General features: G+C 42.7%; 1 protein-coding gene across 1 annotated transcript; it reads left to right on the top strand.

Annotated features, from left to right (window-relative positions):
* Positions 1–673: 673 nt before the first annotated feature.
* On the top strand, positions 674–21,618 carry htra4 (HtrA serine peptidase 4; the record flags this gene model as incomplete). The annotated part of the gene is made up of 9 exons (XM_080499040.1): positions 674–1,082; positions 12,685–12,784; positions 13,860–14,064; positions 16,160–16,354; positions 16,448–16,480; positions 17,043–17,157; positions 17,240–17,297; positions 18,090–18,185; positions 21,453–21,618. 9 exons carry the CDS (start codon positions 674–676, stop codon positions 21,616–21,618), a joined length of 1,377 nt encoding a protein of 458 aa, XP_080355166.1.
* Between the last annotated feature and the right edge of the window lie 5,014 nt (positions 21,619–26,632).

The following is a 26,632-nucleotide window of genomic DNA, read 5'->3' on the forward strand; positions in this document are numbered from 1 at the left end:
CTCATTCGCCAGAGGCCAACTTTATGGGCTCATAAAAGTGAGCAGATCTTTCACAGTCGGAGAGATTTCTGACATTGATGAGAAGCGCGAGGCTCAGCTTTGGCAATAAAACAGCCGGCAGAAACATGCACACACAAGTGGTCAGTGTGGAACAGAAGAGCATTTACTATGTCCAACTGAATTAATATTTTCTGAGCATTACACATTCTGCTTAGAAACTTTGTGAATCTAGATTCATGGTCACTGTGTAATTATATTGAAGATTAAGGACGGAAAACAGTATAAGGCACTGAGTTTAAATGTGTAAAGTTGATCCATTCATCATCTTCTCTGCTTGATCCAGGGCAGGTGGTCAGTGCATCACGTTGTAAAACAAAGCAGGTTTCTTTGCAGGCCTAAATAGGAAACTTTTTGTTTTCTGAACGCAATACACATGAGTGACAGGGGCAGTACGCAGCCTCTGGATATTATAAAACCAAACCATCATAAAACCTGATGGATCTACATTCCACGGTGGTGAGATCACGGCAAAATATCACCATTGAAGAGAAACTGGGAACAGCATGCTGTGACATAATTACTGGCCCCGAGCCATTCCTGTGGACTACGAATACGGCGGCAGCGAGGAGAGTCTCAGTTTGGACGGACCATCTCGGCTGTCAGCGTCCTCATCATGAAGTCCTTTGCTTACCTGGCCCTGCTCACCTGTGCGGCTCACGCGGGCCTGCTGGGGAGGGGACGGCGCTGCCCGCAGGCGTGCGACCTCTCCCGGTGTCCCGCTCCGCCGCGCGCCTGCATCTACGGGCAGGTGGAGGACGGCTGCGGCTGCTGTGCGGTGTGCGCGCCCGGGGAGGGCGAGGCGTGCGAGGACAGGAGTGGAGGCCCGCCCTGCGGCGACGGGCTGAGGTGTGACTCGGTCCGGGGGCTTCCGAGCTCCTGCGTGTGCGCCACCACCGGCCCGGTGTGCGGCAGCGACGGTCGGACCTACCCGAGCATCTGCCGGCTGAGAGCGGAGAGCAGGAGTGCCGAGCTGGGAGAGACTCCTCCGGTCATCTTGATCCAGAGGGGCGAGTGTGACTCAGGTGAGTCTCAGCAACAGGGATTCCTTCATTTCTTCATCTTCTTACAATGAGCATGACAACTACAACTAGTAATGCACCAATACTGCTTTTTAAAGTAGGAGTTGCTACTTGCCAGTAGATAGATAGTACTTTATTCATCTTATTCATCCCCAATTGGGGAAATTTGGATGTCCAGCCTTGTCCAGTGTGTGCTATATACAACTAAACACTCACCCATCAGTACGGAATAAAAGAAAACTAAAAGAACAAGTTAAAAAGCCACCGTCAGTAGAGATGAAAATGCGCATTAAAGAAGTTTGTTGTACAGTCATATGGCCGCCGGGACAAACGAGCTCTTGAACCTCTCAGTGCTGCAGAACATGGAGAGGAATCGGTCACTGCTTCTCTGAGCAGCCACAGTGTTGTGCTGGGGGTGGCTACTGTTCTTGGGAATGGTCAGTACTGAGTCCTGATACAAATACTCATCAAATGCAATAAATCATTATTTATACTCCACATGCAAACAATACGTGAAGGCTACACGTTTGCATGAAGCACTTTCACACAGCCTTTGTGTCAAATGCTGCACACACCTCCAACAGCCTTTAAGGAAGAAGGAGAAGGAGGTGTGTGAGCCCCAAAACTCTTTAGCATGTAGCATGTAGCATGTCTCCGGGCTACGTGCTGAGCAGTTAAACTACAAGGCGACATCGGTCCAACTCTGCTGGTCCAAATGTCTGGTAATTACGTTGCTGGTGTTGTAGGAATTAATTTTGAAGAATCTCCAAACCGCTGACATCGCTCATGCTCGCTTCCATAACTGTGGGTGGCATCGCTAATGCATGACATTGTGTAGTACTCACCAGCTTAAATTGATCATCTCTTACGAGTGCTCGGTGCAGTATCGGACCTGGTACCCGATACTGGTATCAATCCAATGTCTCAAATGTGAGAGTTTAATATAGTGATCAGAAAGAACATTTCTTCACTGAAGGCTGGTTTGCCTGATCTCTCAGAAATCGTAAATCTTTCGAACAGGGTTTCTGAACCAAATTCCAAGGTCCTCTTGTATGGAGTGAGCTATAAATCACTCAAGGCACCTCGGGCTTCTCCTGCTTTGACGTTGTCAAAGGCAGGTTTACTGATAGGTTCAATTAAGATATGGCGCAAAATACAACTAATTTCAGGGCACTTTTTCAAAGAAAAACCAACATATCCATAGCAAACAGAGGAGAAAGAGGAAGGAAAACACTACCTTTTAACAGGAAGAAACTTGCAGAACCAGCCGCAAGACCAAAACCTTGAAAATGTGAAAAGATCCAGCAACACTCCAAAGAAATTAAGAGGTTTCATAATGTTGTGATTCACGGATGGGGAAGCTGTTGCTCAGCTGGTTGGCTGGATTGTTTCCCCAGTGGTTGGAAGTTTAATTTCCCTGGTCATGTGTTGAATTGTGTTTGGACTCGCGACAAAACCCAAAGTTACTCCCAATAATGTGAGAGCACCTCAGAACACACATTATTGTGTGTATGGATGTGTGTGCCAAGGGGTGATGAAACAGTCAAATGAACTGATTGTATATTAGAAAAAGTTCAACCTTGTTTGAATACAGCCCAAGGTAGTTTTGTGGGGATTTTACATGTCCCCCCTCTGCTTATTTCATCCATAGTTTCTCTATATTCCATTTAACTTAGCTTATTGATGTCCATCACTGATGTTGAGCTGCAATAAATTGCTGGATTTCACCTTTACACCTTTAATTCTGCTGGCAACGATCCGTCACATAAATTGGGGCACACTACCCATCTTCCAAACACATAAATGTGGACTTTTATCATCACCCGCACAGTTTAATTTCACCTGGAAGGCTAATGTGCCTCTCCTCACACTGTGCGAGACTTGGAGACGATATATAACCTGGGAAATGTGTCCTCTTTGAATATAGCGTTGTAGCTCGTCTCTCACGTTCTGCATATTCATACGCTCAGCGGCACCACGAGACAAAACGCAGTCACAAATTCTCCCCTGATGGTGTTTAATTCACTTGAGGGAAAAACCCGGCAGCGCACTGCTGCACAAATATGTCCTCTTCACTTTCCCTCTCTGTCCTATTCATTTCCATAATGTGCCGTTTTTCCACCGCAGTCATCCCCGGTGGTGAAACCTGCACATCATGCATCAGCCTCTCTCCCTGCACGGGCACGTTCGATCATGCACAACACTGGTACACTTACAGTGTGGAGAAGGGCGCTCAGTAAAATAGTGAATAAAGAAACATTTTTACACACAAGCATCATAGGTGAGTGAACCTTTGCGATTGGGTCAAGATGTAACCAGGACATTATAAACCTTGAAGGGCAGATGCAATGGAGAAGAGTAACACTTTCACTTCTATTTACTCTGAAACTGTTTGTCTCAAAGTAGAAACAAAGGCCCAAATTAACTCATTTTCATAAGGTGAAAATCTCATTACAAGTATCAACAGAGTAGAACATTCAGGACTTTGGTTTACTGTTTGTTTCTACATGTTGCTTATATTTCTAATCCTCAAGTATGTTCACCTTAAAGGTTCATTTAAAATCCCTAAATTACAGTCATTAAGTCAAAGAGGCGGAGAGGTTGAAGAATGTGCTTGTTTGAAATGTTGCAGAGGTGTGAGCTCTTCAAACAGTCACAAGTCAAGCACCACTACTTCGCTTTAATGTAATTTGTATAGAGATGAATAAGGAATTTCCCATTTCATTCAATGAAATATAAAGAAAAGAAAAAAATACTACATGAGCACGCAGTCCAAAGACATGGCTGTTTAGCTTGTTGGTGATTTAACGTTAACTTTGAGTCTTTGCACAGTGAAATCTGTAGAGATCATACACTGCCTTCTACTCACCGGCTACTGGGAGTCGCTTTCAATAAAAAAACAGGAAAAAAAATTATCTATTGGTAGATGGAAGTCGAGTTGGGGCTTTTCAAATAAATTAGTATCATGGAAAGCTATTCATGTCGTATTTCTAAACTAAAACTAGTTATACTTTATTAATTAATATCATGCTCTGGTACCCTCAGTGGTGACTGGTCAGCTGTGGGATTCAAACCTGCAAACTTCCGGACATGTCTGCTCACTGAGAAGTTCTGTCTTTTATCACTTTTATCTCTTGTTTACCTCTTTGTATACCAGGGACTATGTTTATTTAATGCTTTATTATATGAACCACTCAGTGTGGTTTTGAATTGCATCGAGGGGATGAATAAAGTTCATTGACTTGACTTGATGGAAGGTGTTGTATCCATCCAATGGGAGCAGGTTCAGGTTCAGTTTTACTCAGGGACACTTTGACATCAATACCAATCAATACCAACAATACCCATAATTGTCCACCAATTCATTGTTACTGCATTGTTACTAAACTCACTGTTTACCTCCCAATGAGTGATACGTTTCTTAGAATCCAACAACTTCTGTACTGTCATGGTTGTCAACAACAGGCAATACATTTTTTTTTTTTTTTTTTTTTAAATGGGAGCCCTTTGTCATGAAATCTGCATTTCAGCATGAATCCATTTTCTTTTTTAACATTCTCTTTTTATGGTTCTTTTGTCTGATGTATTTTCATTTTACTCCCATTTTCACTGGAACCATCCTCCTTTTTTGAGACATGAGGAAATTTAAATCTTGCACAATAACGCTCTGTCCTTGAGTAAAGCCATGTGTTCTCATTGTCGTGGTGTTTTTCCAAGCTGATAATTCACAACGAATTCTAATTTGTCCAAAGAAGTCCAAACAAGTGTCTTGGCTGAAGGCACAAAAAAAAGTCTCCTGCTGGAAGATATCTGTCTCAATGGCCTTCAGACATTTGTTGATCCACTTATTTGATGAGCACAAAAGTTTGGAAGAGAGTGTGAAGTATTCACAGTGGAGTTTTTTTCATTAATCTAATGAAATCTGCTGAGTGAAAAAAAAAAAAAAAAACACACTAGGGCCCGAACCCGTGCTAGAACACTGACAGTGACAGGGAAGGGTTAACAAAGATGGACGTGAAGGACTTCATGAAAGTTTGGTATCGGGAGGACAGCGGGAAGTTGTTGGTGGCGACACGTAGGCAGCTGGAGTGAGTGAGACAGCAAGGTGAACAAGTCATCATGGAGGTGAAGGCAGGGCTGGGAGCGCAGCGAGGCAAGGCGAAGTAGGGCTGGAGGGCCACGATAGTAAACCCTGGAGAACAAAGTTCGCGCAAAACGTGTGGGCAAAGCACTTCAGTTGCCAAGAACAACGGGAGCCAGAGAGGCTGCTACATGGCGGGTTAGATAAACCCTGAGCCGACGAGAGGCAGGCGAGTCGCTGATCAGCCAGGGAAGGAACAGGCATGATGACTGGATAGAACTCAGGAGTGGAAGCAGAAGAAGGAAAGAAACACAGAGAGTGGATATTCTGCAGTCCTTATATTTTAAAAAAAAATGGCTGTGGTATAATTATTAAAAGAGAAAGCTATGAAGTGTTTTCTAAATGAGGTCGGAGAGTCCCGGTTTTGAGGTGATGAAGGGTTTGAAGGGTTATAGGGATTGAATGTACCTCTGAAAGGTATGGGTTTTAATCACCATATTTGGAAACCTCTTTACGCGATATCTTCAAGGGATAATGGAAAACCATTTGTTGCGTTTTGGGCGTCCTTTTCTATGACAACGGTGCTTAGAGCCACTGAAAATGCAGCTTTTATGAAATGCTGCTGCAGCGCATGATTCAAGATATAGAATAGTCACGTAAGCACAGACACAAGAACATCGGGAAAAAAAACATAGCACAAAAAAAATGCACACAAATCACATGATAAATATCATAAATACAACATTCAATTCAAACGAATATAAAAAGGGATTAAAGCGATTAAAAAAAAAAAAACTACTTAGTGAGCCGACCGGTCAACCACGAGCAGTGATCCGGAAGTGATGCGTGTGCACCATGGCCACAATAAATGGTTGTTCTGCACATGCTCAGTCCATATTCTCCTGGGACTTGATAGTTGGTATAGTTGACAGTCACAATAATAACAACTTGGTCATCTGTCCATACGAATGTCCGTCCACTCCCATTGTTAATGTTTATTGTGTGTTGTTGTCTGCGTGCACGTGCGTGTGGTTTCATTAAAAAACAAAAAGCAAAACAAAAAACAATCAACAGCACTAACTTGTGGACCAACGTGAAAAATGATGTTGCCGTATTAATGTAACACTTTCCTGGAACCAAAATGCAAAAACAATGTGTTTTCACTTGAAACCCTGTCGTGTAAATATGGCCTAAAAAATAAAGCTTCTACCTAAAGTGAGTCTTCAGCTTTGTCGTTCATCAGGCGCCACAGCCGATCTGCTCGTTGTTAGATGGACGCTCTTGCTCAACAGGTGGCGGGTTAACGGACTTTCTCAGAAGGTTTTGCTCAGCTCTTTGGTTCAGAGATGTAACAACACAAATATATTACACGGGGGTTCAATTACTAAAAGTGCCAAAACATTTCTTCGTCGCCACAAACTTTCCATTGATGTAGATTCTGAAGCAAAGTTGCTCTGCTGTGGAGAACTGCTCTTCAGTTCAATAATGATTTTGCAAGGATTAATGCAAATTTTTCACCCCATTTCTTTAACATATCATCCAGAGGAATGCAGCTGCGTGTGCAGAAGAAAAAATATATCAAATCAAATTAACACAACAAAGTAACATGTTTATTTCCGCGTGAGTGGAAATCACTGAAATTAATAATTTGAGGTTTGAGGAAAAAATGTAAATGACCCATGTTCCATACATCAAAAATATTAAATGACTTTGTTAGTTTGTCATGACAGTTTCTGCATCTGTTATGTCTTATAAATGAAATCATTCCCAATGCATATTGATGTAAATCAATGCAAAATCCAGCAAAAATGTTATTAGCAATGATAATGTTCAACACAGAAACCGCCTGACTTATGGGCCAGCAGCTGCTACTGTAAGGCTGGCACAGAACTGTGTGATAATGAACAGATTGTGACATTATGCACGTGTGTGGGATGATGAGTCGCTGCCTGACTCCATATTTCAGGGCCCATTTACATGACAACGTATTGGAAAACAATGTCCGTTCAAATGGAAACAGCGGTGCCGTTTGGTTTTGGAATGACCATATGATAACCCGTGTAAACCATCAAAACAGGACTTTTTTTGCAGTTACAGTTTCCCGATCCTTGCCCCGCACATTATTAAAACTTAGTTTGCGAGATTTATTTGGGTGAAATCACCCTATAGCAGCAATGGAACCGTTCAAATCCCAAACCCACATCTACCTGTGCAGGGAAGGTGAGGCGAGGACGAAGCGGCGCTGCGACTTTGCAGATAGCGGCGTGTGTGTCGGGAGGCCTGTCAGTGTGTTTCATCACTCTCCACTACCGCTCAGACGCCACGGCGATCAAGAAACAGACAAGCCGGAAATCTGGCGCGTCGACAGCTACTCGATTCGAGATGTGTGGCCACACGTGTGTGTGCATGACCGCTATTTAGCAGCCTGTCTGTGCACCCAAAATGGCCATTTTGGATATTCCAATCAACAGAGATGCATTCTCTACAGGCTAAAGGTCAGGTGAGTTGAGTTGGTTTAGTTTATAAATTTACAGAGAAACACTATCCACACCTAAATTCACTGTATTCGTTCTTGTCTTTATTTAAACCTGCTATCAAAAGCTTCGGTCAACGTACTCTCCATTCACTTATTTGACTAGAAATGTCACAATCCTCACAGAAATGCCAATTGAAAAAAGAGACTGCACATGAAAGCTCGCTAACTTTGAAAGGTAAGTAAGTGAATGAAGGTAAAAATATAAAAAGGTCAATGCTGCTTGGTTTTGCACAATGAGATGTGATCTCACCACTGTTTGCATTTCTTAAACTTACTTATTCATTATGGCTCTCGGCTGCTGAATGCAATCGAAACACACAAATGAAACTGAACTTTCAAATACACATTTCTCAATTAAATAGGAAATCAAAAACGTCTGTTCAAGCCTGAGACTTGTAGATTTGGTGAAATGTTTTGCAAAGGTCTCTGACCTATTTTTGTTACCAAGAGAAGCCTTGAAATTCTATGGATCCCTTCTATTATGTGATTTGCAAGAATATCACAAGGTACCCAGTCAATGGCAGTCAATGTCACAGATGTTTCCCCAGGTAGATGCTCGAATTGAAAACGTTATTCTCATTCCATTTTAAATCTGCAAATCTAGTTATGGAATCATCAAAGCCTCGTTTTTTTTTTTCCCCATGATCTTTGTCGCCCCATTTGCAAATGAAGCCCTGAACCACAGATCAGCAACAGACATGACAAACATTCTAGTAGGGTTGTTATTACAGGGACTTCAACTATTATACTACCAAGTCCCAGGAGAACATGGACTGGGAGTCATGACACTCTGGAGCAAGAAATTCTTATTGTCCCGTCTACTGAGCGTGTGCAGAAGAACTGTTGTCTATGGCGAACATGGGCAGTCACAGAATGTTAATCCATGACCCCGCTCGGCCTTTTGATCCTGAACTTGGTTGTCGAAAGAAGTCTCAAGACAGTTTTGCCACATATTAAGCAAAGACAAATGCAATGTTCAGCACGCTGGTCCCTGGAGGCGTGTCGTACAAGAAAAGACACCACACCAGACTTTCAATTTCAAACACTTTTCTTCCAGGTGTCAGACACACCGGGGACAGCAGGCTGGGCGTTATACGATCGGGCAGTTTGGGAAATGACGTCTCGTTGCCAGCGAGAAAAGAAGCCCCATCAGTTGTGTGAAAATATTCTGAAGAGGAGTGTTGTTTTTCAGGAGTTATCTGTGGCTTTGACTATCATACTGCTTCAGCAATGAGTGGCTTTTTTCTATTGTCCCATAAGATGCAGATGGTCAGACATTCCTTCAGCATTTTGTTTTTAAACAAAGGCACTCTATTTCAGCATTTAGGCCTCCAATTGTCAGGGAATTGCAGGTGGACTCAAGTGTGGAGTTCCATAAAATCAGGTTGACTGAAGAAAAGTTCAGGGAACGCAAGGAAAAGTGGAGGTGACTACAGGAGCGACGAACGGAGTGACATGTTGACCAGACAACAGAGGGAGAGGAGTTTAAATACACAGGGGAAGGATGGACACAGGTGGAACTCGTAACGAAGGGAAGCACACAGAGGGAGGAGCTCATAGGTTGATTGGAAACATGAGGTGAGACACACAGAGACCTCACACAAATAGCATGGTAGCATAATGATTGGTAAAAGATTATGGTCATTAGCGTTATAACTGTATTCAGTAGTTTTCAAAAAATTACATTTTTACACAGAGACTGAGCCCGAGCATTTTCAAAAAGTTCCCCCTTGGGAGCTATTTTTAAAAAGTTGTGTTTTCACTTAAAATGTTATGTAAACGGGGCCGAAGCTGCTGTTTCCACACTGATTAACACACTATTACAATAACAATAGTTATATGTATGAAGAGGCATACATGTCGATATTTTCTTTGCTTGTTATGCTTGAGTACATTTCCAAACATTGTAATATACATTTTTCACTTGCACTTCAGAAAAAAGAAGTTGAATCCGCCCTTTTTTCTTTAACCAAAGTCCGTATTTAAAGGTGTCAGTACATCTACTAATGAATGTGAGCGCTTGCCACACAGGGGATGTAATTAGCTGATGTTGAGAGGCTGAAAACAGCCGATGTTTTTGGGAAAAATGTCAGTTGATCTGTGACGGGAATGTAAAATTGAATGTGTGATCTGCGTGGCGCCCTGTGTGCAGATTAGCACTTGTTTTGTAATTTGGAGTCTCGATGGCAGATTAGATGACACGTTGAATGTGAGCTGTATTCATCTGACGGATGATACACAGCCGAACAAATTGGCATGGTGGCGCGGTGTAATTGAGAGGATAGTGAAAGCTACAGTTTATCCTGCCAATGCACAGCATACTGTTGATTTGTCAGCCGAGCGCTCTCTGACGGGAGAAAAAAACAACAGGGGGAAGAAAAAAAAAAAAATGTTGATGTTCTGCCAAAGTAGCTCTTGGCAAAAGACGCAGTGTGATTTGCATTTAAGGATGCTTCTGCAGAGACAAGTTTGTTTTTGCAACTTTGTAAACAGCAGTCGGCGCGTGCCGTGACTTCGGGACGTTTGCACAGACAGCAGAGGAGGGGAAACTGCTCTGGACGCGTTATCGAGCGGGAGGTCGCCATGGCCTCGGGTGACCGACGCCGCGATCCACTGCAGGTTCTGTTTTAAATTAAACTCCCTGAGCTTTCATCTCCTCTCAAAGTTACTCAGAGCTTCACTCTGGTTTGATCACAAGACAGTTTATTACCTTCACAGATAAAAAGGTTCTATTGAATGCGATTGTTTTAATGAGGTTTGTTTATGTTTGCAGTGTCTCTGGGATATTACAGCTGTAAAACAAGGTGACACAATGAGGTCAAGTGACTTGGTGGGAATGTTGTGTTACAAAGTACAAAAGTTGGAACGAAGTATATATGTATTTATTCATTTTACTAACCTTTCACAAAAACTATTAACCCGATTTGCATGAAATCTTCAGGGATGATTTGTCTTCATCCAAGGACCAATCGGTTATATTTTCAGACGTTAACGGCAAACTGTTTCCGAATAAGTCCCCAAAAAACTGGGAAAAATTTACCATTTAAAGCGGATGGGAGAGGTACCTCATGCAGGAGATCAAAGTAGATCAGTGTCTGTTGCCATGGAGATGCTCAGGAATTATGCTGCTAATACCTAGATTTGTTAAGAAACAGCAATGTGAGCGCATTGACTTGGATAGTGGTAAAATTGTGTGCCCCCCACTCAGGTTTTCACACAGTGATGATGCTATCTGCCAGGCTAGTTAGCATCGATATGAGGTAATGGCTAACGTGCAAGCGATGCTAACTCGGTTCCGCAAACAAATGTGACGTTGGCGAAGGTCTGCGCTCTACCGATTACCTGTTCTAGATACGACATAAGTAAGTGAGTACCATTAGCATTAAGCTTGTCCATTACGTGCCTAGGAAGCACATGCAGCTTTATTAACCCTTTGTGTTATTTTGCCTATACGGTACTCTTCATGTTTTCTGTGGTAAAAACCCTCTTAGGCCCGTTTACGCTATGTTTCAGGTGAAAAGGCATCGATTTGGGGTTTTCATGTTTACGCAGCAACGCTTGAAAATGATGCCCGTTTACACGGCGATGGCAGCAACACTGTTTTCATGTAGGCCCACGAGATGGTGCTGTTCTTTGTTGACTAGGAATAGGACGAGGATTCAACGCCCCTGTCAAAACGGTTTATTTCCTTTTATTTGGCACCACATAAACACACACTAACAGATGCGCGCACACCTACAATTATGCAAATTGAGATAGGCTCATGTAACACTGTCAAAGAACTTCCTACATTTCATTTTGTGTGCAACGATTACATAACCTGTTGGCTAATTTTGATTCTTGTCGTGTCAACGCTACCAACTCAGAAGTGTAACTTTCCAAACGGGTACATTTTTGAGATTTCGGCTGCAATGAACGCTCCGTAATCTGCCTGTAGAGACACGGGCGCTCGGCCTCCCGCTGCTGTTGCTCTCGTCAACTTTCCGGGCACGGCGCTCTTCATCTCAGACGAGCCCGACATCAGTGGTTCTGCTGCATCAGTTTCATTGCCTTTTTGCGTGACTCTCCCCTGTGAAGCACACCGTTAGAGGAGTGCAACGCTTAATCAGTGGAGTGCTTGTTTAACGTTTCTTGTTTTTTGGGGGTTTTTTTCCCCCTGTCCTGTCAGTTCCCCTGTCATTTCACAGCTTGCAGATGACCATTCCCCCCCCCCCGTCACAGCAGACACTTTGCAGAGAAGTGAATGCTGTTGAAGGTTCAATGCAATCAACTAGCAAACAGCAACTTATTTGCAGAGAAACAGGAGACACAACAGAAGGATACAGAAACTGCCTGACCGACCTGGAATTCAGTCGTTTTGGTTGTTTTCTATTGTTTTCTTGCTCTGACAGGCTGCTGAGAGCAGAGAGAAAGGTGGATCTGTTCTTGCCCTGCAGTTGTTGTTTTTTTTTCTAGCTTCATGTAACAATCCTTCACCCACTTGTACATCGGTTCCCTATCTGCTCTGAAGCTGCACAACTTTTGCACCAGCCACTTTATCTTAGACTGCCTCTGTTCACTTCCTATCCCATGTCTTCATTTGCAGGTTCAGATGCACAAACATGAGTATAAATTACTTTTTTGCTTTTTGTCACATTACAGCTGCTAATTTAAATGTATTTTATTGGGATTTTATGTGACAGGCCAGGATAGGACTTTAGGAGTTCTTTGGTGACCAAATTGGCCAAAAGTCACGTGTGTGATTGTCAATCGCTCTGATGACCAACTGGCATCTTGTTTCTGCCTTGGTGGCAGTGTAAGTTGTCAACCCTACCTAAAACTGTTTCTTTAATAAACAGAACAAAATCTATTGTTCAAACAAGCGCACTTTGAACACATTGTCACTCAAGCCAGGTACATATTAGCTTGACTTCTCTGGTAGAATCTTTGTACATTATGAGTAGAACTCTAACAAGAAATTCTAAGATTGTCTTTTCTTTTCTTGGCAGGATTGCAGCATCCAGGTAGCATGCGCTACAAGTTCAATTTTATCGCAGACGTGGTGGATAAAATTGTGCCAGCTGTGGTGCATCTGGAGCTTTTCCAAAGGTAAAAACTAATCCATCCATTAACCAATCCAAAAACACATCCAATCTCCCATCCATCCATCCATTCCATGATTAGTTCCCATCTTTTGCATTGTACCAAGCAGTGTAAACAAAACACGTTTATTCTATGACATAACTTGAACTATGAATTTCTGCATGTAATAAATTTTGTGACATACTGTGTTTGGTCTTGTTGGCACAACATTGTCCGGCTATGTTTCGTCTTGCCACAAACTTGAATCGAATTTTAGGATTGTAAACAAGAAAAATTTTATGACGTGAAAACTGAAAACCTTTGTTGTGCTTTGGGAACCGCTAACATGACAACAGTGCTCGGAGGAGATGAAAATGCAACATTTTGCAAAAGATTCTATTGAAACAGGGGAAAACTCAACTTTTTAAAATGCTCTGTCTGGAATAAAGTGTCGAAGGAACATCAGCAAGAAATGTAATCCCAGAATCTGACTTCATTCTTCCTAATCAAGCCTGACTGACTAACACTAATGGTTAACACGAGGGTACATCCTCAAAATGCAAAAAACAAACCAAAAACCCTATCCTAAGGCAAACATAGAAACACCTTCAGGCAATTTGGAGCCACAAATTACAATCAAACACGTTTCTTTAATGTGAAGAGAAGAAACATATGCCCAACATGCCCATTGGGGTTTCCACACTTACATAATTGTAGAAGACATGAGACTTCACTGAGATCCCGAAACTGAGCATCGTCACCGCAAGGTCTGTCAGTCAGCAGTGAATGTTTGCAGGTGAAACAGCCTGAGCATCAACGCCAAACCATGAGCTTGTGGAAACATGTCAAAATCCTGTTTTGAGAAGTAACACGTTTTTACCCACGAGTCTGACGAGAAAAATCATACAGGTTTTCTCAAAACGGCAATAAATGGGAACACTTCCATAATGTACTTGTATTTGTAAGTTATTATGTTGTTATTTTACTTGTCTTGCCAAATTGAGATCAAACTGGATTGTATGCGACCCCTGAACTGAAATGACTTCAATAATTCGGTTTCCGTCATTGTTTGCCCTTTCTCTGTGCGTTCTTCTGTCCCCAGGGCACCGTTTTCCGGAGAGGAGATCTCGGTGTCGAGCGGCTCGGGGTTTGTGGTGTCTGAGGACGGCTGGATCGTCACCAACGCTCACGTACTCGCCAACAAGCAGCGGATCAAAGTGGAGCTGAAAAGCGGCGTGCGCTACGACGCCGACGTCAAGGACGTGGATCAAAAGACGGACATCGCGCTCATCAAAATCGAGCCAGATGTGAGTGCCTTGCTGTTTCCACTCTCAGCCCCCTGCGGGCTCCGGGCTAAATCCGGCCTTTCCTCCGGCCTGGCAGCTTGTCATCAGAGGCCAACATCAAAGTGTATTAATCCCGCGCACAGAGCGGATATTCCAATGGCTTGTGCCCACCAAAATTAGACTCTGTTCCTTAACATGGTCAATTTGTCGTCTGAGTTCCTCTGGGGTTTGTAATTTGCTCGTGTTTCGTAAAGTCAAAGTACCAGATACTTCTTTTTTGAGGTGGGGGTGTTTTTTTTTTTTTTTGTGAGCGCTCCTCTGAATTAAACATATCACAGCACAGACATGCTCGTACACAACCAGCTGCTTTGCATGGTTGTCGGGGTTTTGACTCCCGACCACTTCAGTCAGACTCGACTCAGCATGAAGAACGTGATTAACATTTTTAGCGCTGATCTGAATACAAGAACACCTCCAGATCACAACCCGAGGCGTCGCAGCCTGACTGCTCGGAAACGGAGCAGATTTGTCTCATTACAATTGAGCGGTGGCGACAGCTGAGCGCTGCTGTATTTCTCCGTGATTCATTTCCGAACAAGGGTTCAAAAGCTTGCCTAAAAGGCACATTTGTCGTGACATAACACTCAGTGCCTTGGGAGATGGGGCTGTAAATTCGGGTTGAGTATTACAATCCGCCCCAGAGATAAATGGGTCTCAGCCTGGAACGAGAGGAGAGAGGCAGCGACGGGCTGGAGCTCTGCTCACTTCGGTTCACGCTCAACACATCCAGGGCAAAACTCATGTGGGTTAGTGCTTTTAAAAAAAAAAGAAACGCATTCCCAATGTAGCACTGTGAGAAACTTTTTCCACCAGTAGCAAAATTCAGTCTGACAAGTTGTAAAACAAAATCCAAAACCCAACTGTTGTGAATTTATAATCATTTGGAGAACCGAGCCAACAAGTTGGTTTGAGTGAATGTTAAACACACTTTGCCTTTTCGTTTTGTGTTTACAGAGCAACGTTTTTAAAATGATAGACGTTTTACAAGGACATAGTTGAATCACTGAAAACGATGTAGCTAGCATGCCAGGCCTCGAGTTGGCGCTGTTGTTTATTTCTGTAGTGAAACAGCAAAACACATACGAGCAGAGAACAATCCTCTATAATCATTACCAATGGAAGGACACATTTTGTGAATAAGCAGGGTGGTTGATTTGATCAGTTTCCAGCAGAGTGGTTCCAATTTCCCCGCTTGCATTGGTTTTTAGAAGGGAAGTGGAAGAGTACAAAAAAACATAAAAAAAAAAAAAAATGCAATAAAATCCGAACTTTATGTTTTGATTTGTCAAGATGCTGAGACATAGTGTAGATTTTGCTTTAAAAGCAAAAGTCACAATGCAACATTTTTCAGTCTTTGCTCATGGATCTGCCATTTACAACAATATATTTTCATCCTCAAAATACAAGAAGTCTGGAATCTTTACTACTTGGTGATGCAAATGTTGTGCAGTTAACCGTCTGTGCGTTTGACTCAGAGGGCCTGCGGAGGGCCTGCTTTCTTCGATTTTTCAATATATAAATAAGCTTTCTTCACCACAGTTTGGAAGGGCGGTCATGTTGACCAGAGAGGAGTGTTTATCTCTTTCACTTCAGAAAATTGCGTCCACGATACAAGTGAACCCTGAATAACAATTATAGAAACTCGGAATGCACAGATACCAATACCAGTATCGGGTTCGATGCTGCTCAGAGTACACATACTTGTAAATAAACTCCAGCTACAACTCGACGAATATTTTATGATGCCATCTGTCAACAATGTTGCCCAAGAGAGCACGAGTGATGTCTGTGGTTTGAAGAATCAATATTCTTAATGAGAAAGTCAAAAGTAAGACTGAAATTAGGTTCTGTCAAATATCGAGAGGAGGCAAAAGATAGCTCATACAACACCGGCATTTAATAAGTAATAGTATCAGGACTCGGTATCGGCAAGGAGGTAAATGTACTCGTCCTTTAAAAAAAAAGTGGTCCTTGATGAAATGGAAGCACTGACAGCAACTCGGTTCAAGTGTCTTCATGCTATTGACATGCCATCCTGTTTGCGTCCGTCCTGCAGCGCCCCCTGCCTGTGCTGCGGCTCGGTCAGTCCTCAGACCTGCGGCCAGGTGAGTTCGTGGTGGCGGTGGGAAGCCCCTTCGCCCTACAGAACACCGTCACCACCGGGATCGTCAGCACCGCCCATCGCAACAGCCTGGAGCTGGGCTTCAAGGACTCCGACATGGAATACATACAAACTGACGCCATCATAAACGTGAGCTCGGCGGACCCCGCACACTCAAAGCATTTTTTCCGGTTTCCGGTCCAAATGAGGAGTGAGACGTTTTGTTGCTCTTGTGATTCACAGTACGGCAACTCTGGCGGACCTCTTGTCAACTTGGTAAGTGGATTCACAGTGCTATCATGTTTAATAATACCACCCATTATCATATTTGTTAAGAGTTTTGTATGTATTGTTTCATCCCTAAATGAGACGACTTCGGTCATGATTTTGTTTTGTTTAACATACAGTTTCTTGACCCCGCTCTCTAGGGTTCAAGATTAAACCACCCTTAAAATATTCCAGGACGAGATCCCGATTATGTTGGCCTTTGCATTGTTACTGTGGAATAAACTCACACAGATGAGACATTTATCAAGGTTGCTGCCTCTGGCTTCCTCCCCATAAAAATGCATTTCTTTCTAAAAAGGAGAATGGTTGCCATACCAATGCTGCCTCTTATAAATCGTCCTTCACTGTGAAAACACACAGATAAGTAACCGCAATAATCAAGACCGATGGTGTGTGTTGTTGGTAGAAAGAACACTTAATAGAGTGTGAGCTATTATTGCTGCAGTGGAAGAAAGAGGAACAAAGCTCTCTCAGCTGCTTTGTTTCTCTTTACGTGGCGAAACTGTGAAATCGATATATCCGACAGCTTCTTCATGTCTGTCATTACCAGGATGGAGACGTAATCGGTATTAATACTCTGAAAGTGGCTGCAGGAATATCTTTCGCCATCCCTGTGGACAGAATACGTCGGTTTCTTGCAGATTCCCACAACAGACAAGTCAGCAGTAAGTTAGCAGCTACACGATGGCCGCAATCGTTGAGAATCAATCATTTATCCAATCAATGCATTTGCTTCTTTGGTACTAGGGAGCGTGGCAACCAGGAAGAAGATCATAGGTGTCCGGATGCTGCCTCTCACACCGTCGTAAGTGAACTTCACATAAACTCAATGTCTATGTGATCGTTTTGGGAAAACGACCTTGATCGTTAACAAAATTTGTCTCGTGATAATAATGCCTGAAATGATTTCAGGGATTTTGGTGGTTCCTCATTACTACGATCCCCTAAATTAGCTTGTATTAATGAAACTGAAGACAAGTTAACCAGGCTTTTCTAAAAAATAAAAAAACTTTTTTTAATTGAGAAAAGTAAACAATCAATGGGAAGACCTCAAAAACCAAATAACCCAGCTAAATTAAACTCACAAACTGTCTAAATGCTGGTGGTTCAGCGAAAAAGATAAAAAGAAAGGGAGCCACCACTGCCTGGCCCACATGAGGCTGGTGGAACAAGGAGAAGAAAACCAAACCAAACAGATCTTCTGCTGCATGCCTTGTTTCCATGATGATGTTTCAAGTGAAAATGTATAATTTCTTTCAGAAAAAGTTTCTGAAAGTGTTTCTAAAACACTGCAATGTTTTGGAAACGACATCCGTTTTAACAGGAACTGTAAAATTCCTAGAAAATGTGCAGTTAGCATGTTGGGCTGATGTATTTGGTGCCGTTGGTAGTTTTGCTCATGAAAACAACACACAGCAAAGAACAGTACGCTACAAACATTAACAATGGAAGTACACTGACATTCGTGAGCATGTGCAGGACAATTATTTAAAATAAAATTGCATTTTCACATTATCATGTAAATGTGGCTTTGTTCCTGAAATAAACAATTTTCAAACCTTTGATTACATTTTATTTTTCCTTTCTGCATTTTCAGCTTGATCGAGGATCTCAAGACACGTGAGCCTGAATTTCCAGACGTGAGCGCGGGAGTTTACGTCTATGAAGTGCTACCTGGAACAGCCGCGTCCAGGTAAGAAGACTTCCATGGGGGAAGGGTGAGATGTGATAGATAATGATTCTGATTGTGTGTTTTGCAACATCGAGGGATATTGTACAGAATCTGAATCAGCTTTATTGGCCAGGTATGTTTAACATACAAGGAATTTGATTTTGGTAGACTGTGCTCTCTTTGTACAAATGTAAACATTAAATAATAACAAAAAACATAAACAAGTCATTAAAGACTAATATGTTCAAGACTAAGATAATAATAATATTAATAATAATAATAATAATAATTCTCCTGAAGTCCACCGTCATCTCCACAGTCTTGAGCAGGTTCAGCTCCAGATGGTTGTGACTGCACCAGAGACACAACTGTTCCACCTCCCGTCTGTAGACAGACTCGTCACCGTCCTGGATAAGACCGATGACGGTGGTGTCGTCAGCGAACTTCAAGAGTTTCACTGAAGGGTCCCCTGAGGTGCAGTCATTTGTCTCGAGGGAGAAGAGCAGCCCATGTTGACTCCATCCTCCACCGTCCTGTTTGCTCAGCAGGCAAACTGCAGGGGGCCCAGCAGGGGGCCTGTGATGTCCTTCAGTTTGCTCAACACCAGTCTCTCAAAGGACTTCATGACCACAGACGTTGAATGACGGGTCTATAGTCAGTGAGTCCTGTCCATCTCCTTACAGTCCTTACTTCAGGCTGAGCAGATTTTAACTTCTGCCTGGAGGTCGGGATGAAGTGAATCAGACAGTGATCAGAGAGTCCCAAAGCTGCGCAGGGGGACAAGAGCGATAAGAGTCCTTAAATACTGTGCAGCAGTGGTCCAGAGTGTTTTCTCCCCTGGTGGGGCACTTAATATGCTGTCTGTATTCAGGAAGTTCGTGGGTGAGATTTGCTCTGTTGAATGATGAGCAGGGAGTCGGGATGTTTATTATCCACCTCTGCAATCTGGTCAGCCAAGGTGCTGTAACACCTCCATCACACAGGCCCGAGGTGGGATGTAAACACCGACCGTGGCAAACGAGGAGAACTCCCACCGTGAATAAAACGGTTTACAGTTTATGAAAAAAAACTCTCCAGATTTGGGCTCCACGTCTGCTTCAGCACTGTGACATCTGCACACCAACCTTGGTTTTATGTTAAAGCAAATTCCGCCTCGTCTTCCCAGAGAGCTCTTTACCACGGTCCGCTCTGAGGAGCTGAGAGTCCTGTGAGCCGGGATGTGTTCACTTAGCCAGGTTTCAGTGAATCGTAGGACGGCAGATCTGCAAAAATCCCCGTTGCTGGTGTTTAGGAGCAGCAGTTCGTCCATCTTGTTAGCCAGGGAACGTACAGTCGCCAGGTGAATGGATGGAAGCGCAGTGCGTAATCCCCGCCGCCTCGGTTTGACGAGCGCGTCTGCTCATTTACCACATCTCCGGCAAAGTCCATGGCGAGCTGCTGCTGGTCCTCTGGCATAAATCTCTGCGTAACTTTCTGGTGCAATGACGACCGGTGAAAAAGGTTCGACAGAGGACTGACCAATGTTTAATAGTTCTTCTCTGGTGAAAGAGACCAGAGAAGGGGAGCAAAAAACTACAAAAATAAAGAAAAACGCAACAACTAAGAGAGCACAAAATTGTGGCGACCATCCGCGGCGCCATCTTGTTTTGTCCTTCTCAACTGCTCCTAAGCCACTTCAACGCTGCACTGATCTGTATTTTTGTATCCAGTTTTGAAGCTTTGGCCTTCAAGTGTCAATGTTTTGGTTCATTATCAACCATTCGTCGTTGAATTAATTAAACCACAATGGGAAACTCTTACAAAAAGTCTGAACGGCGTGCCTGACTGTATTTAACATCCAGGGTCATTTTACTGAGTTTTGATGATGACAGGTAAGCAAATTGAAAGTAAAGTGCTAAAGGACCTAAACAAATTGGAGATTAAGTGAACACTTGGGGTGACATGTCTCAGTACGGTAAGTTAATACAGTCTTAGTTTGTTGAAGCGATTGCATTGTGTTAACTTTCAAATATGCTTCAAAAACGTGATCTGTGTTTGTTTTTAAAGTGAGAGGCACAATTGAGTTATTTTTACATGATAAAGCTTCACCCGGAGCTGACGAGTGTGATTCACAATCAGAGCTTGTTTGGGCTCTGAGTCTTACAAAATGCAACAACAGAGCGGGGAGCTGGCGTCGGAAAGCCCCTGGATATTTCCCAGAACTGGAATAAGAGAATCCCCGCAGTTCTCAAGGCTGCAGATTGAACTGTGGTCCAGTTGCTCATTATACTTGCGCTTCCCACAGGCAAAGCTCTGACATCTTTCTCTTGGTAAAGATGGGATCTCTCTCTCTCTATCTCTCTCTCTCTCTCTCTCTCTCGTTCTTTAGACTCGCCATATTCGTAATAGCCTGATGCCGCCCCCGTGACATTGAAGCCCGAAGCTTGAGACAGCACATAGCAGCAACCTAACATACAAGCAGCACAGCGGAGTCCGTCAATTTGCCATGACAATGCTGCTTTGTCTGCAACAGAACCGCTCGCAGTCATGTTGTCTGCCGGAGGAAGCTGCATGTATTGCGATCAGTCAGCAAACGACAGATACAGAAGAATGTCATGTAAATACCAGCCAGTAAAGAATTGCATGAAGTCAAGGTGGACAGGGAGGAAGGTGATACAGAAAGCTCAAGCTCAAAGGTTGTTTCTAAAGTGAAATAAAATAAACTAATCATACTTTGTCAATCCACTTGGGGACGTTTGTTTACCAAGTTGGCCTATTGATGTGCGGCCATATTACGGTGGTCATTTTCTGAAGCCACTCGATGTCTGTTCAACAAAAGTTTGAAAGCACACTTCATTGCCAGTCTTCACAAAGTTTATTTGCAGTCGTGGTAAAATAAAAATCAATTTTTTTCCCCTATTAAACTGTCAGTCCAGATATGGATCAATGGATCAAACAATGTATTTAGCATGTCAAACCACGAGTTGATTCCGTTGGTTGTTTTTGGCAGATGGCCAAGTTGGATTGTTTTTATGGTGACTGTCAACTATAAAACTACCAAGTCTCTGGAGAACATAGACTGGGAGTCATGACAAACATTGTTCTGTAAATAGTTTTTATCTGCAATTGCGGTGCTGTGTGTGGTTACCATGGCAAAGTTTCTTGATACTTAAGCATAATCATAGTATTGAAAACCCAATGTTGACCCTGAAGTTGCTTTGATAAGCCAAAATTCTTCTTTGTAGAACAAACTGGTCTGTTTCAGTGGTTATTCATGTCTAATTTAGATTTTTTTTTTTTCCTGCCCAGCGCCGGCATGATGAACCATGACATCATCATCAGCATCAATGCACGGCCTGTGCACAGCACACAGGAAGTGGCGGACGCCGTCCAAAGCGGTGCGGCACTCTCCGTGCTGGTGAGACGAAAGGACGGAGATGTCACCTTGACTATCACACCTCAAGAATCAGACTGATCCCGCTCACGATGGAGAGGCTGATCCAGATGTGGCTCATAATCTTCAGGGACACCGTGTGAGGCGAAGAGACTTCGCCGTGCCGATTCTCCTGCTAGGCGCCAGGAAACTGAAAAGCAGCAGCACTGTGAAATATATAGTCCATGATACACTTATTATGATAAAAAAAAAAAAAAATGGATTCCGCATCTTCCACTACTCTTCAATGGAGCCATGAGAGAGTTTGAGACTTCAGAGAATCAAGAAATCTTCCGCCGTTGTTTGATGCGCCATCTGGTGGACGATATTTATTGCCGGGTGAAAAGTAATGCTGGCGAAAGCGTTTATCGTTCATCATTAGAAAACGTTCTTCGTTAACTCTTCCACCTCTGCCGAGCATGAAAAACTTTCTTGATGTCCAATTCTGATCTTTTCACAGACTGACAATGAAACTGAGGCCCCGTTTACAAACCCATGTTTCAAGAGAAAACGTACCGTTTTGGCTTTTCAGAGAAGTTTCTTGTTGACACGGCAATGTTTTGAAAATGGTGTCTATTTACATGGAAGCATAGTAAGCACAGTAAGCCTATAGTAATGTACTTTTATGAAGGAAGAGATTGAAGCTAAATTCAGTCAAACAAGTGTGAAAATCAAAACAAATCACAGCAACCATGTTCCTGCGGAGATGCAATGAACAGTGCTGGTTGCAGTTTTTCTCTCTGCTCACACCATATTACAGTGAATGGAGGTCTATTTACATTGAAGAATCACTTTTCTGCAGGGGCATGTACTCCCAGCCATCGATTACGTGGAATAATCTGCAGGCACCACCACAAAGTACTTTTAAAGATGTTTACAGCGTGTTCCTGTGATTCATTCAGAGTAAATGAGGACACTTTCTCTCCTTCTATTCCCTCAACCAAAGCTCTCTTACTTCTTTCTCAGCATCTTCCAAGTCAGCCAGGCACTTGCAAATTGCTTCTTTCAGCCTCACGAGCAGCCTGAGCTCGGCTCTGACTTCAAGGGCCAGAAACAATCAAATATTTTACAGTAAATCAAGAACAGGAAATGGATGTCTGAACTAATGTTGATGATCGTCCATTGAATATCTTGGGTGAGAGATGAAGGGGGGAAAAGTCAACAGTTCATCAAAGTCATTACAATTCCTCCTTTTTTATTCATTTCCCTGTGGTCACCTTATTTCTCTTTCAGATAGCTTCAAGCACAATTTTCCAAATCAGACGCTCCTTTCAGCCCCATGAATGAATGAGCATCACCAAACGCCGTCTTGTGACCTCAGGGTGGGCTTCACATTGAAATTTATGTATGAGTGAATACTGTGCAGTTTATCCAGGAGGAAACATGAATGTCTGAGCTAAACATCTCGTGTCAGTTGTTGAATATTTCTTATGAAAGATGACAAAAAGTCAGCAGTTCATTCAAACTATTCGAATTCCCCAATTATGTTCTCATCCTAAAGTTCTCTTTTCTCCCTCCACCACACTATCCCTACCACAGATTTGCAAATGGCTTCTTTCAGCTTTCTGAATAGACGAGCCTTCTCAAAAAGCCCTCGTCTGCCATAAAACCGCCTGAATGTCAAAGTTTAGTGAAAACGATCACATGACAACCGGCACCAATATCTCCTGAAAGGGAACTCATGAATAGCAGATTTACCTAAATCTATCCCCAATGTTACAACACTTCATAGACAGTGCAAAGAAGTTAGTGTGGCAGTGATTTTGAACTTTGTTCTCGCTCAAATTGCCTGTAAATGAGGCTGTAGATCCTCGGTTCAATCTATCGTTCACCAAAACATTACAGGGAAGACAAGCCTTGACGAAGACATCAATTCTCCTGAACATGCAAAAGCAGAACCTTTCAAAAAAGAAAAGCAATGAGATGTTAGGTGATGTTTTAAAAATGTGGCCTTTCTTGATTTGTACATACCTGATCAGATTTGCACCCTGAACCCTCGTGTGGCAACTTCCGTTTGATGGTCACCTTCAAAGTGTGTGGGTTTACTGAATAGTTGTGCATTTTATGGCATCAGAAATAAGAGTCTCAGGCCCCGTTTACACAACGTATAAAATGAAGATAAATACAAATTTTCACAATTACACAGCAACATTTTGAAAACAATATCAAGGAAATTATGTAGTTTTCATGTTGCTTGTTTTTGTAATGAAACCACACACAGAGAGAGAACAACACACTATAAACATTAACAATGGGAGAACAAGGATATTTGAATGGACAGACGACCAAGTTGAATTGTTATTACGGTGACTGTCGATTACAAAACTACCAAGTCCAGGAGAATATGGACTGAGAGTCAAGACACTATGGAGGAAAGAAATTGTTCTATTTGTAAATCTATGTTGTCTGTGGTGTTGCAAGTACAGTAGCAACATCAGAAAAGTTGCATTTTCTGATGTTTCCATGGCTACAGAAACTGAGCATTTTCAAAAGAGTCCCACCCTTGGAAGCCATTTTCCAAAAAAGTTGCATTTTCAGTTTCAAGTTTTGCAGTTTCACTTGAAAAAGTAGGGTGTAAGCCGATGCTTTGAGTCTCTGAGACGCTGCAACAGGATTACTTCGTCCATTTCGTGCTGTTTGTTAATGAGTCGGATGGAAGAAAATCCAAGCCAGATGTTCCATTTGAACACGTTTGTTTCGTCTTGTGGCTGGAACATCTGGCCCAGCAACAAAATGTTCCCACTATAGACACTTCTACCTTCCACAAGCAGTATAACTGGGTCTACTGAACAAAAACATAACCCGCGCGGTGCTGTAGATGTTGGTACTGTTACCTCACAGTGAGATGGTTTTGTGTTCAATGCCTTCGCCTATCGCCGACCGGTGTCGGCTGCAGCACCCTGCCATCCCGGACTGGATAAAGCACTGCTAAAGAGGAATGGAAGGATGGACAAAACACTGCTCAAAAAGCAGCTGGAAAAACTCACAATGTGATATTGACCTTCAGGATGCGTGTACATTTTCTGTACAAACAACTTCACCTCAGCCACACCTCTTCTCTGGATTAACACTGAAGTTCAGAGGACGTCAAATCAAGTTGTACAACTTTGTATATAAACTATATTCTAATAAAAGTGGCAGCATTTATGATATATTGATAAACAGAGCTTGTCACTCGGCCAGCGTAAACACATTGATCTTCAGTGTGTGTGTGGGAGTGTGTACAAAAGACTGTCGTGTACTTTGTACTGCGACTGTTCCTGCATGGGTCTCTTTCATACGGGTGATGTTTTATGTACGTCGACGTAATAAAAAAACTTTGAGATGAATGCAGATTGGTGGAATCTGAAGAATAATTGCAGCTGTCATTATTATCAACTAATGTTTTCAGGAGTTTTCACACTCTCCTGCCAATTCATCTTCGCCGTTGACATTATAATTACAGCGGCGTTGCGAGCAGACAGATCGTGTGTCATCGACATGTTCCCGATGACTGCACTCAGTCTGCACAATTACCTGCAAATGACACTCCCATTGTCGCCTGGAGGGATCAAACGCACCGCTCATATGCAAATATCCCATTCAAATGTATGTTGAATTGATTCACGTTACATGATTTGTAACTCTGCCACGTATTTCCACTACACACCGATACATTAACGATGAAGTCCAGCCATGTTGGGTGCGTGCACTCCTCAAGACTTCACCACTTATGTCATTCGTCTCTGAAAGTTTCTCATTGATGCCACGGGGTTAGTGCAGAGACACAGAAATAAAACAAATCAAAAGGCAATTATTTATGAAGCTGTGACTCCAATAAAGCTCCTTAAAAAAATCAGTGGAAACAAAACCAAAGTACAAATTAATTTAAAAAAAAATACAAATGAGCTCAAACAGAGCCTCAAAGGAATGATAAGACACAGAGAGGGTAAAGGTATACTTTGTGTGGTTACAGGCTCCGTTATAGGAAAATTATGGCAGAAATGAACCTTTACTGCAAGTTGAACTGATTTAAAACCACATCATTTGTTTCCAATAAAGAGTTTATACTGTATGGCGATTGAATCGAGCACGTTCTAGGCCTCTCTCAGTTCCAACACACCTACTATGACTCACCCTATAAAATGTTTGCTCCTGTACGCACTGAATCCTAGTACTCGTAGTACAAGTGACATCAAAAGCGGCATACTAGTGCTACTTGTGGGCATTTTGGCTCTTTTAGTAGTGTCCATGAGGCTATGCGTGACTGACACATGACTAGCAGGAGGACCTAATAGAGCAGCACAGCAGTTTGCTCCTAAGGTTTGATTGCACACTCGTAGGCCAAAAGTAGCCCCACTAGTGGAAAAAAGACATTACCAGTAAGACAGAGTTGTTCTACCTGTGTGCTTAATTGTTTCATTAGTGAGGACAAAGAGTTTACTAGTACATGGACCTCACGCTGGATATCAGGTCCCATATCACACAACTTTTCAACACTTTCACCTAATTCTTATTTTTTCCAAAAACAGTCAAAGCTTTTTGCCCCAAATCCAGCTTGTCTATTGATTCTCAGCCAGTTGGATATTTGAGCATTCGAGCCCCATTCAGAATGTGCTGATTTCCAGGGAGCTGGACTGGCTCTGCCCCACATGCCCATCTTGGGAAGAGGGGGAAGTACTTCCTCTCCTCGTGCCATGTGCTATTGTTTACATTCTATCTGTCACTGCATGATGGAGAAAAGCGTTTCAACCAAACCAATAAGAACCAGAATGTGACCCAGAAAGAGAAGCTCCTGAAGAAGTTCTGACTCTGCTGCTGCAGCAGGACGTTTCAGAATGTTAGTAAAACATATTGTGTGTCTGAAGATGTTCATCAGCAGCACTGACTATTTGCTTTACAAAGAAATGTGCTGTTTTAACAGCAAATAAATGACTAGCCAGACCAGCCTGGGTGACTCTGACCTTATGTGAGATCATATGATTTAATGATCCTCTATTAATTATCATAATTAGTAGCAGACAGAAGGATATCCTGAACCTCCATTTAGTCATAGAAATATACAACAGGATCACCT

The sequence above is a fragment of the Blennius ocellaris genome (assembly GCF_963422515.1).
Source record: "Blennius ocellaris genome assembly, chromosome: 7".
Taxonomy (NCBI): Eukaryota; Metazoa; Chordata; class Actinopteri; order Blenniiformes; family Blenniidae; genus Blennius; species Blennius ocellaris.